The sequence below is a fragment of the Microtus oregoni genome, unplaced genomic scaffold (genome assembly GCF_018167655.1).
Source record: "Microtus oregoni isolate MIOR12 unplaced genomic scaffold, Mior012 000028F_ref0000031, whole genome shotgun sequence".
NCBI classification, from domain to species: Eukaryota; Metazoa; Chordata; class Mammalia; order Rodentia; family Cricetidae; genus Microtus; species Microtus oregoni.
Window position 1 is genome coordinate 13422772 of NW_024543087.1, and position 12247 is coordinate 13435018.

The 12247-nt window shown below is 49.0% G+C and overlaps 1 protein-coding gene across 1 annotated transcript; it reads right to left on the reverse strand.

Moving 5' to 3' along the window:
* Nucleotides 1–1479: 1479 nt before the first annotated feature.
* LOC121464529 (putative inactive serine protease 43) lies at nt 1480–7451 on the reverse strand. The gene is made up of 7 exons (XM_041677562.1): nt 7346–7451; nt 7018–7239; nt 6668–6827; nt 5699–5964; nt 4969–5129; nt 2862–3086; nt 1480–1554 (listed from the first exon to the last, which is right to left on the reverse strand). Exons 1-7 carry the CDS (start codon nt 7449–7451, stop codon nt 1480–1482), a joined length of 1215 nt encoding a protein of 404 aa, XP_041533496.1.
* Nucleotides 7452–12247: the final 4796 nt, after the last annotated feature.

Sequence of the window (12247 nt, forward strand, 5' to 3'; positions counted from 1 at the left end):
TGTCCACTTGTCTGTGCCTGGCCTTGAGCGTAAACCGGGCTTTTCACAGAGGGACGATCTCTTTGGATCTCCAGAGCCCAGCAGAGTGTGAGATGATCACCAAAATTCCTGTTTAGTTCCAGGTGTCCAGCAGAACTCTCCAGACCCAGGCACCCAGACTGGCATTGAAACATTGTTTGTATGTTTGTTTTTGAGACAGGGTTTCTCTGTGTAACAGTACTGGCTATCCTGGAACTCACTTTGTACCAGGCTGGCCTCAAACTCACAGAGATCTGCCTGATTCTGCCTCCCAAGTGCTGGGATTAAAGGCATGAGTCACTGCCACCAAGCCAGTATTTATTTATTCGTTTGTTTATTTATTTATTTAACGGCAGTGGCAGCAGCCAACCTGATCTACAGAGTGAGTTTCAGTAAGTCAGGACTGTTACACAGAGAAATCCTGTCTTGAAAAACAAAGATTAGTAGTTTAATTTTATTTTTTATGTGTGTTTTGTCTGCATGCATGTCTGTGCACCATAGTATGTATGTGACGCCCACAGAAGCCAGAAGAAGGCATCGGATCCCCCAGGGCTGGAGTTACAGACGGTTAGAAGCCACCAGGTAGGTTCTGTAAATCAAATTTGTGTCTTATGGAAGCTCACAACCACTAAATCATCTCTCCAGCCCTACCCCACCCCATCCCACCCCAGTTTGGCATTTAAATGCGTTTGGGTGAGTAATCTGTGCCATTTACACGTCAAGGTAGGCCAGAGAAGCATTTGGTTCTTAAAGTTAGGTCCCCAGGCCAGCTGCACCAACAGCACCTGGGAACTTGATCTTCATCCTCACACCTTGGCCCTGGCTCCCGGGATTGAAAAGTTCCTTGGTGAGACCAATAATGTGAATTATATTTCTTTTTAGACAGGGTCCCTCTCTGTATAGTCCTGACTAGCTTTGAACTTGTGGGAATCCTCCTGCATCTGGCTCCCAAGTGTTGGGATTAGATATGTCCCATCACTCCCAGCAGTAATGTGACTTTAACAAGTTCTCAGAGTGTGCTCTCACGGGTGAAGAATGGGCCATGAGGCAAGAGCGGAGCTATATAAAGGAGGAAGAGCTATCTACTGACACGGAATAGCTTGCTGTGGTAAACAATGTTAAGTGTGTGTTGTTAGTCTCTGAAGAGCCAGCAGTTTCTGGAGGGTGGAGGTGGTTTGGGAGCTTGCTGTCATTTTGTCACAACACCTCATACCCCAATTTGTAGAATTAGCCTCAAACTCAGTGTGTAGCAAAGGAACCACTGATGGTCTTTGCCTCTGCCTTCCAAGTAGTGAGGACATAGACAAACACCTCCTCATCTATTCCAGGTCCGGTGGTTTCTTAACGTATCAGGTGATGTATGTATTCATTAAGAGATGAATCCGTCAGGGATACACAGTGGTGTCCTGTCTCAAAAAATAAAAATAAATAGAGAGGGGGTTGATGTAAACTCCGTGAGATTCATGTGTCCTTTGGCAGTGGATAGAACTGGATGCCCACTGAAGCCAGGGGGAGCAGAGGGTGAGACATGGAGCCCTGGAAAGACAAAGGGTGGGAGGGGGGATTGGAGGAGACTAGTGAACACATCTATAGTGGAACCCTGTATAAGATGGAAGCTGTATAAAATGTGATGAATCTCTCTTCAAGTCCTCCTGACTTTGGGAACATGGCCTTTGGAAATAAAAATCAGATGAATAGTGAGAAGAGAAAGACAAATGAATAAATAATTTTAAAAAAGAGAGAGAGAAAGACTGCTTCTCAGGCCCTGGCTTCATTTTTTTTTTTCTTTCGGAGACAGGATTTCTCTGTAGCTTTGGAGCTTGTCCTGAGACTAGCTCTTGTAGACCAGGCTGGCCTCGAACTCACAGATATCCACCTGCCTCTACCTCCTGAGTGCTGAGATTAAAGGCATGCGCCACCACCGCCCTGCCTGACTTCATTTTTACTCCCAGTTCCTACCTGTCCTGAACCCTTCCTACCTTTGAACATGGTACAGCACAGGTAAAGTCCCTGCTCAGATACTGAAAACTACGCCAGGCATGTAAGGAACAGGATTGCCTACCAAAACCACCTATAGGACTCAGGTCTGAGCTAGCCCAGCCTCATCTCTTCTGTGCCTTACTGCCAACTGTAAGGAACTTCCTAGGCATATGGGGGTTCAGTTCTCTGAGCGGCAACATATCTCAGGTGAGCAGAGCTTCAGAACACACAGGACACTCTCCAAACATTTATTCGGTGCACATTTGAAATCCCCCCACTCCAAACTGCCTCAACACAACTTGGGGTGACCCTGGATGTGGCCACTAAGAAACTGAGGAAGGGGTGCCAGGCAGGAGTATGAGGTACGGGTTGTGCATTCACTGACAGACCCCCACATGGGGTACAAGGGAGTTTCTGCCAGCCTCGGATACTTAAGTCCCAGCTCCGTACTTCTGCAGGGAGCTGGCAATGCTCCTCTTTTCCTCCCTCCCTTTTTCCAGCGGTCACTGATCTGTGTAATGCAAACAGCCAGTCTAGACCAATGATGGCCTCTCTTCTTGGCAGATGTCCTCTGAGATGCTATTAGTCATTGTGTCCCTCCTAGCCCCCAGTTGGATCAGTTCACTCTCATTCCCACCAGGCAGAGAGCAATCAGCTGTGTCTGAGACGAGTGACCAGAACACCAGTCAGGACACCTTGCAGTCCCCAGTCACCCTGCCACGGTCCACTATGTCTCTCCCCAGGGCAATGGATCCTGACTGGAATCTGAAGAAAGGGCCAAGAGAGGAAGATGGGATTGGAGAAGAGGCCTAGTGGGAGACTCAAACCAACAGGAAGAGAGTGTGCTAAGGAAGGCAACTGACCAAGATGGCCAGTTGCAGCGCCAGAGACAGGTACAGGACCAAGATTCCCATGGCGTCTGTACAGGAGGCCAGACTTAGAATATCTTTGAGCCATGAATCGTATTCAGCGATGTCTGTGTAAACCAAGGGGACAGGGACTTCGTCACAGTTGATGCCCCAGCTCACAATTCCCACCTGGGTCCACGTGTTCTCAGATTCACAGACAAGGGGGCTCCCAGAATCTCCCTGGAAAAGAGAAGAAAGAAACCAACTGTAGGAGTGGAAGAGGTAGCAGGGTGGCTGCATTGCTGGGGAGACTTCCTCAGGCCCAAAGGCTCTTGCAGGCCTAGATTCTTCCCTCCCTCCTTCCTTCCTTCCTTTTTTCCTTCTTCCTTCTTTTTCTTTCTTTTTTTCTTTTTTTGAGACAGGATTATAGGGTTTCTCTGTGTAATAACTCCAGCTGCCCTGGAACTAGCTCTGTAGACTAGGCTGGCCTTGAACTCATAGAGATCCACATGTCTCTGTCTCACGAGGGCTGGGATTAAAGGTGTAAGCCACCATACCTGGCCCTAGATTCTTTTAATGGCTGAGACTTAGCAGATAAAAAGCTCACGTGAAAACTTGCCCATCCTCTGAGCAAGGATATACCTTCTCTGATGACCAGGCACAGACACAAGATGCACAGCCAGTCCAGCCCAGCGGAACAGTCATAGACTGACATTTACCTTGGGAGTCCCTAATCTACGGATACCAAACCCTTTCTAGTGAGTGTCTAAGCCTGTCAGAACTCATAATCCTGCAATTGTATTAGCCTTGTCCTCTAGAGTATGTAACCTGCAGAGCCCATTCCAGCATCATTCCCGTGTCTAGTTAGACTGCTCTGTCCCGAGTCCTCAAAAACATTAAATACCTTGAGGACCATCCTTGCATGGAGGTCCTGGAATCTTTACCACAGTCTTAAGAAGTTCTCTCTGCCCTAACCCCATTGAGTAGCCTCCTCCGTGGGTCAGCTGTGCTGCCTTCAAGAGCCGGAGCATGCCAAATTTCCCCTTCCAGTGCAATTCTGCACGGCCCTGACCCACCCTAAACCCAAGGTCTTACAACCTTGGTCACCTCAAACACACCTCCCTCCCTACCTCAGGCTCTGCTCACGACTCCTAGATGTGGTAACTCTCACCACACCCGCCCAGCTTTGCCTCCCAGCCCTGGCTGGGCCAGTCTAGGAATTTGACACAAGGGCTCCAGGCTGCACAAATCCCAACTCTAACCACTTGGGGGTTTTTGTTTTGTTTTGTTGTTGTTGTTGCTTTCAAGGCAGGGTTTCTCTGTGTAGTCCCGGAACCACTTGTGTAGACTACACTGGCCCCAAACCCAGAGATCCGCCTGCCTCTGCCTCCAGAATGCTGGGATTAAAGGAGTGCGCCACCATACCCAGCTTCAACTCTAACCAGTTTATCCCATTGCTCCCAATGCAGACAAAACTTCCTTCAGCATTAGACCTCTGAACCCTTATATATGCCTGTGCCCCGTCACAACGATACCCTCCCCTCTCCAAGAAATTCCAATGTGCATCTACTGACAGCTCCAACCCCCTTCTCAAGAATACAGTCTTCTGCAGAGGGAAGAAATGGACCTGGGGATCCTAGAGGCACTCATAGGAAGAGCTTCAATTTATCTCCCTGGACTTTGACTTCCAGAAATTTTTAATGCCTATGTTACAAGGCTGTGATATGGTTAACTAAGATTATAAAGGGCAAATGCTCACATTGGTAGGGTTGTGTGCTGCATATCACTCAGTACAGAACATGGTTTTGTTTTATGCTCAGATTTAAATGCTCTAGCAGGGTCCCTAGGTATCAAAGGCTAAACCTTTTAGAAGGACCAGGCCAGGCCAACTCATGGGAAACCTTAACTAAGGGGTTTGTACAAGATGTAGCGGCAGGGCTTAATGGTGCATGCCTTCGACTCCAGTGTCAGAAGGCAAAGGCAAGAGGATCTCTGCCAGTTTGAGGCAAGCCTGGTCTATGCAGAGTTCTAGGGTTACTCAGTGAAATCCTGTCTAAGAATGGAGGTGGTGATGGCAAATAACTCGAGCCTTTGAGGTGGCCTTAAGGGGCCATAAACTGACCCAACAAGGGCTCTGTCCTGAGTCGTGCTGGCCACAGACCATCCCTTTCATCACGAGGTTTTCAGGTGTATTTAACCGGCTCTGGAACAGCTGATTACAAGGCTTCTGGAGAAGAATGTTTTGCCGGGCCTCCTGGAGGAGAGCTGAAGTGAAGACTGTATCTACAGAAAGACAATCAAGAATCTGTACCAGAAGATGGCAGGGGCTACCAGCATCCGCCCGGTGCCACCGCCTGTGTGAATATACAGTTGATCCCTTTTTTTTTTTTTTTTTTTTTTTTTTTTGGTTTTTCGAGACAGGGTTTCTCTGTGGTTTTGGAGCCTGTCCTGAGTTGATCCCTTAAGACAGGCAGGCCATGCACTGGACACCTGTCCCAGAGGAAACAGACAAGAAAAGTCTCGCCAGCTGGAAAATGACAACCAACATTCCCCAGAGTCTCTGCTGCAAGAGGGAAGGTCTAAGGTCCTGTGCTCTGCTCAGCCCAGGAAGGAGGAAGCTTAACCCTTTGGGGGAAGAACAGCTCAAATCGGTTAGTATCACATTACCCCAGCCCAAATCTAATTTGGACAGAAACCATCACATCACGTCTGTCACCCAAGCAACCAGGTCCTGACACAAAAATAAAAGCCTAACACAGTTGCAATGAGCTCGCTATCAGTGTATTCGCCTCCCCTTAGAAACTCGCCCCTCCCCTCACAGATCAACCTGAAGCACCAGGCCATCCGCCTGCCAGCCTCACCGTTTTCACGGTTCCAGCCGGTCACCCAGCACCATGTCCCATTCTCCACTTGGGAGGGCTTCTCGGGAAGGCACACAGGCTGGATATGTGAGGAGTAGTTCACAGCAAAGGCCAGCAGAACAAGAGCAATGTCGCCCTTCATGGTCTGAGAGTCAAAATTGGAAGGATAAATGATGTCTTTGACGGGGACGAGAGTTTGATTTACAGATTCAGAAGTCAGCACATTGTCTCCCAGCATCACCTTGTATTCCTCGTGGCTGCAAGGGAAAAAAGAGGTCCTGGAGGGCTTACAAACCCCTACACAGGGTGCTTGCTTCCCAGCCTAGCCTTCTGTGGATGCCAAACATCAGCCCTCCCCCTCCTCCCAAACCACACCCTTCTCCAGGACCCCTGACCACCTCTGACCACGCAGCAGTGCTCCAAGTGTGCTTCTTAGACCAGAATCATCTGGAAACTTGCTAAAAATGAACATGTTTAGGTGTCACCTGAGACTGGCCATGAATCCTGGACTACCACTCCTTTTACAGATGAGAAGGAAAAATCTGTGTGTGTGTGTGTGTGTGTGTGTGTGTGTGCGCGCGCGCGCGCGCTGTCCTGAAACTCACTCTGTAGACCAGACTGACCTTGAACTCACGGAGATCCACCTGTGAGTGCCAGGATTAAAGGTGTGTACCACCACTACCTAGCTAAAATATCTTTTTGTTGTTGCTGTTATTTTTTGTTTTGTTTTGTTTTTTTGTTTTTTGTTTTTTTTCCGGGACAGGATTTCTCTGTGTAAGAGCTCTGGCTCCCCTGAAACTTGCTTTGTAAACTGGGCTGGCCTCGAACTCAGAGACCTGCCTGCCTCTGCCTCACAAGTGCTGGCATCACCGCCCCCCCCCCCCCAAAACAAAAACTATAAGAGTGGGAGACAGGACACAGCTGGATCAGGGGCCCCGAACAAGGTCCCCAAACACTTACTCATATATGCAGTGGGCCGCAGTCAGCACCCATTGGTGGCTGATGAGGGAGCCTCCACAGACATGCTCGTTTCTGCTCTGCAGGCTCGCCTGCCATGGCCACTTCCTCACGGCAGATGGCCTTCCGTGACTGAACTCCATAATTCTACGGCCACATGCTTCTAAAGAGAGGTTAGAAGTGAAGCCAGCGCTCCACACCTCCAACCCATTCCACATAATCAAGGTCATCCTCAGAAAGGACTACCTCTCCAGCCCTGCAAGGACCGGAGCAGACCCCGCCTTCCCAGCCCGACTGGTTTGCACTTTGACCTCCCAGACTGGCAGGTAGAGAGGGGGCACCGGTAGCAGTACCTGGAGCAAACGGTTCTTCTGGAGAGCTACTGCTGGATTCCATGACACCTTCAGTTGTGGTCGGTGAAGGAGTCCTTGATCCTGGAGTCCCAGTGGGGTCTGGAGATTCCGGAATTACCAACGGATCTGAAATATTCAGGGGTTTCATGCGGTTCCACCGTGCCGGGACCTCTAGACTTGTGAGCATCACTCTGGAATCCTCCGTGGGTCCGTAAGTACTGCCTAAGGAAGAGACCAACAGGAAACATAAAGGCAGAGCCGTTCCTGCTTGCTGCTGGCTGGACTGCCCCAACAGCATCAGCTCTGCCACCAACACCAACACCATCACCATAGTCACCCCCACCCAACGCCAAGCTCCGTGCGGCCACACCTCCGCCACTGAACAGAGGCTGAAGACGCTGAAGCCAGACCAGGAGGATCAGGAAGCCGCCCATTTAGGCCTTGGGCTCAGGCAATCCGTCTCCTGGCACCCCCGCCCCCCAGCAGTGGCTCGTGCAGGTCCAGAGCTTCTTCCTAAGATGGCTGATCCCTGAGTCATCGTCATCAAAAACCTACCTGGGCAGCACCGTCATGGGAGCAATTTCGAAGGCGTTCTACATCTTAGCAATATTAAATACAAAAAGGGGCCGGAGTTTTTGCTGCTCTTGCAGAAGACCCGGATTTGGTTCCCAGCACCCACATGGTGGCTCACAACCACTCATAACTCCAGTTCCAGGGGATTTTGTCTCTCTTCTGACCTCCTCAAGGTGCGTGCGTGTACACACACACACACACACACACGAAGACAAAACTCTCATAGACATAAAAAATAATGTAGGCCGGGCAGTGGTGGCGCACGCCTTTAATCCCAGCACTTGGGAGGCAGAGGCAGGCGGATCTCTGTGAGTTCAAGACCAGCCTGGTTGGTCTACAAGAGCTAGTTCCAGGACAGGCTCCAAAACCACAGAGAAACCCTGTCTCAAAAAACCAAAAAAAAAAAAAAAAAAAGTTTAAAAAATATTAAATAAAAAGCCCATCCCAGTCCCAGGCAACATAACCTCCTGACAGTTTGATAATTTCCTTTTTAATCTCTGGTGGTAAAATAGGACCATACAGAAAACCACAGAAACACACAACTTTGGTAATCAATGTCAAGTTGACTGCGCGTGAATCTACAATCCAGGTCAAGACACACAACTCAGCGACAGTCCATGACATAACTAGAGGCTGTGTTCATTAATGCTACTTTCATGTGACTATTTTCTGTAGTCCCCACACCCACTCATGCTTCCCTGCATGCCGCCCTCGAGTCTGGAAGGGCTGTTTTGCACTTCATATCTCCCTAAGAGACGCTGAAGACTGTTCCTTCTCCTCCTTCCCACCACACCTCGTGAGTAGAGGACCCTGGATTGTTTGGCATGTAGTCTCTGGAAGTCTAGACTCTGAACTGCACTCTTTCTTATTCTTCTCTCTTTCCTGCAAGTCCGCAGTGGGACCCAGGTCCCAGCCCCCTGTCAACCAGACAGGTGCTATCTATATTCTATTATTGGGAGAAACACAATGTCTACATGGTTTCCTTATTTTAATATTTATTTTTATTTTATATGTATGAGTGTTTTTCCCATATGTATGTAAAGTGTACTGCATATGTGCCTGATGCCCATAGAGGCCAGAAGAGGGCACCAGATCCCCTGGAACTGGTGCTGTGGATGCCATGTGCGTACTGGGAACTGAACCAGGATCCTCTGCAAGAGTAGCCAGTGAGTGCTCTTAACGCCTTCTCTCACCCCACTGCATGGTTTTTTTTTTCTTTCTGTTTTTGTTTTTTGTGACTTTACAAATGGTTTGATGATTTTGCCTAGAAACACTAATCCCTCGGGGGTGTTGAAAATAGTGATCTCACAGTTTCAGAATTTTCTTTCGTTTGTCAATTTTCTTTCGTTTGTCAGCTGGGAAAGTTTTATCAAGAGTGTGGCTATTAACACGTTTTACAGGTTTTTAAAAATTGCAACTGTCTTCCCTTCTGTGGTGGATTAGAAAACTCAGCCACAGTATTTTGCATCTTTACCAACCAAGAAATGGAATTCATCCAGGTGTGGCCGCTCATGCTATAACACCAGTAATTAAAGGTAAGAGGCAGTAAAAAGTCGAGTTCAAGGCTTCCCAGTACTAAAGTCAGAACTTGCCTCATTCTCCCACCCTTGTTGGAGCTAAGATGGCTTTGTGATCTGCCTCTACCAACAGAAGCAAAGTTGTGCAACTTCTGAGCTTAGATGTTAAGAGTCCTTAAAGTATCTACCTTCAGTTGGGCGGTGGTGGCGCACGCCTTTAATCCCAGCACTTGGAAGGCAGATGCAGGTGGACTTCTGTGAGTTCGAGACCAGCATGGTCTATGTAGCAAGTTCCAGGACAGGCTCTAAAGCTACACAGAAACCCTGTCTTGAAAAGACAAAGAAAAAAGAAAAAAGTGGCCGGGCGGTCGTGGCGCACGCCTTTAATCCCAGCACTCGGGAGGCAGAGGCAGGCAGATCTCTGTGAGTTCGAGGCCAGCCTGGTCTACAAGAGCTAGTTCCAGGACAGGAACCAAAAAAGCTATGGAGAAACCCTGTCTCGAAAATAAAAAAAAAAAAAAAAAAAAGAAAGAAAGAAAAGAAAAAAGTGTCTGCCTTCACGCATTTTAGACACCGTCCTGCGGACCCTGATCCTTCTGGAGGATGGGAGCCTTCTCCAGCAAAGGGAAGCATCCAGACTAAACTCCTCAAGACCATCCAGGACACCAAGTTATGTAAGCACTGAGTTAGCAAATACTTAATACTTTATCATTGCTCTTATTAGAAAGTCAGGCTTCTGCTCCCGTGAGCCTCTGCACACAGGGTTCTTAGTCAGCATCTCACTCGTTTCTAAGTGTGTTGCTCTGTAAACAGCTCATGACATCCCCTCTGTTAGCCGACTGCACTCCAACCTGTGCTTAAAGAAAGCTGCCCTGAGAAAACGTCCCCATGCTATCCATCCTCGCTGATATCCATCCTCGCTCTCTCGCACTTAGGAAAGCTAAGTTATTGTTGAGGTTCTTTGAAATTGAAAAATAAACACCAGCAAACCCCACAAATATGTCAGAAAAATGTGGCGGTGAACACGAGTTTAAATTAGAGCCCAGAGAAACCCGGAAGTCATCATGCTAGTCAGCTTTCTCGAGGCGCATGCGTACCAGATGTCTGTTTCCCACTGCTCTGTGAATGTCCACAATAAAAGGTTGCACGTGGGGGGACACCACGCTGTGTAAGGCCGTTTAGTTTGGGATGTTATGTCACCAGCAATGGATCCCTCAAACTCATCCTGAAGCTTACGTTATCCCATTTTTGCCAAACATGGCTTCTGGAATCAGTCTGGCCCGCGATGAGGGCAGTGGCTTGGGGTGTGATGTCATTGAGAGATCCCAGGTCGGAGAACAAGCGGGGCAGGGTTGGCAGTTCAGGGGAGTTGAGCTACAAGCAGCTGTGGCCCAGGTCTCTGCTGGTCACCCCAGAGGCCCTTCCAGAGTCTTCCCAAATGTAAAGGACTGGGCCTTCCCCCACCCCCCTCTGCATACCAGTGATTTTTCTCTGGGCTGAGCCTGGGAGACGATAACTGAGGGGGTGAGTTCCTAGCAGCTCCAGGTTCTTTTTCTGAGAAGCCAACACTGGGTCAGTTTCTCAGAAGTTGGAGGTAGGTGTGATTTCTCCACCAATGGCACCTCACAGGTTCACCGCTCACCACGGGGTGCCTGATCTAACAGGTTCACCACCACTCACTACAGAGAGCCTGTTCTGATCTCACAGGTAAAGCACCGTTCACCTGGAGGGCCTGTTCTGATTTGTACATGACTCATTTGGTTAGGATCCCAGTGGTTCCTTTTTTTTTCTTTATGTGTGAGTGTTTTGGCTGCCTGGGCCCATGGATGTCAAATAGGTCATCAGATCCCCTGGGACTGGAGTTTTAAGGATGGTTATGAACCACCGTGTGGGTGCTGGGAACTGAATCCAGGTCCTTTGAAAGAGCATTGAATCATCTCTCCAGCCCTGACCCCCGTGGTCTTTACTAGTGATCTTGCTGTCTGGAATGGTGGGAAATACCATGTTTCTTTAGGCAATTCCTACTCACACCTATACATTTTTTCAAGCCTTCTCTCTGGGCAAGCCTGGGGGAAATGGTGTTTCAAGACCACAACATCTGACCACTAGAAATGATCAGCTGCCTCCAAGTGTGGGGGATCTGATGCTTCTGGTCTTTGTGGGCACCTGCAGACATGCAAGCAAAATATGCATGTTAAAAATATTTTTTAAATCTTAAAAAAGGTATCTGTAGATGATATGAGAGTGTACATAGGAATCAGGGGAGAGGGGCTGGAGAGATGAGTGAGCAGTTAAGAGAACTTCCTGCTCTTCCCGAAGGCCTGCGTTCGATTTGTAGCACCTACATGGCAGCTCACAACCATCTCCAATTTCAGTTCCCGGGATTTTATGGCCTCTAGCCTCTGTAGGCACTGCATGCAAGTCTAGCCTCTGTAGGCACTGCATGCAAGTCTAGCCTCTGTAGGCACTGCATGCAAGTCTAGCCTCTGTAGGCACTGCATGCAAGTCTAGCCTCTGTAGGCACTGCATGCAAGTGGTACACAGACCCCACACACAGTCTAAACGCCCCTACACCTGCCAGCCCGGCACTCAGGAAGCTGAGGGAGGAAGATGGGCACAAATCTGAGGTCAGTCTGAGCTATCTAGTAGGATCAGGTCAGCCAGGGTTGTAAGTCCCTGGAGGCCAGGCCCTGCCACGAGGACCTCCAGCCACCAGGCTCCATCCACAGAACACTCCAATGGCCGTAACTACTGGACTCAGTCCCTCAAGACAGAAGTGGCCAAGCTCTGCAGAGTAAAATGTCCAAGATCAGTTACAAAATCCCACCAATCCCAGGCCACCCTGGAAAGCTCTACCCCAAGAAGCCCTGTAGAAAGCCTACCTCTTGCTCAGCTCTTGCCTGTTTCTCTCCCAAGCATAGGCAGCCACCCATTTCCCCCAGTACATCTCTTGTGTGAGGTTTGTTGTGTGGTGTGGTTTTGTGGTATTCCTCGACCCCCCGACTGCCAGGATACCTTTCCCCTCAGAGCTGTAACGCTTGCATTGGAGATAGCTTTCCCCTCAGAACTTTATGACACCCTCTTCTGACCTCACAGGCAACAGGGCACACACAGGACGCCCAGACATTCATGCAGGCAAA

Bases quoted from the DNA above. Each gene is read 5' to 3' on its own strand.
- LOC121464529 (XM_041677562.1), bottom strand. From the start codon at position 7,451: ATGGGCGGCTTCCTGATCCTCCTGGTCTGGCTTCAGCGTCTTCAGCCT. The intron at 5,130-5,698 runs GCAGGCGGATGG...GTCTTTCTGTAG, and splicing joins CCGTGAAAACGGTGAGGCTG to ATACAGTCTTCACTTCAGCT. The intron at 3,087-4,968 runs GTCAGTTTATGG...TCTCTTTTCCAG, and splicing joins CAGGACAGAGCCCTTGTTGG to GGAGATTCTGGGAGCCCCCT.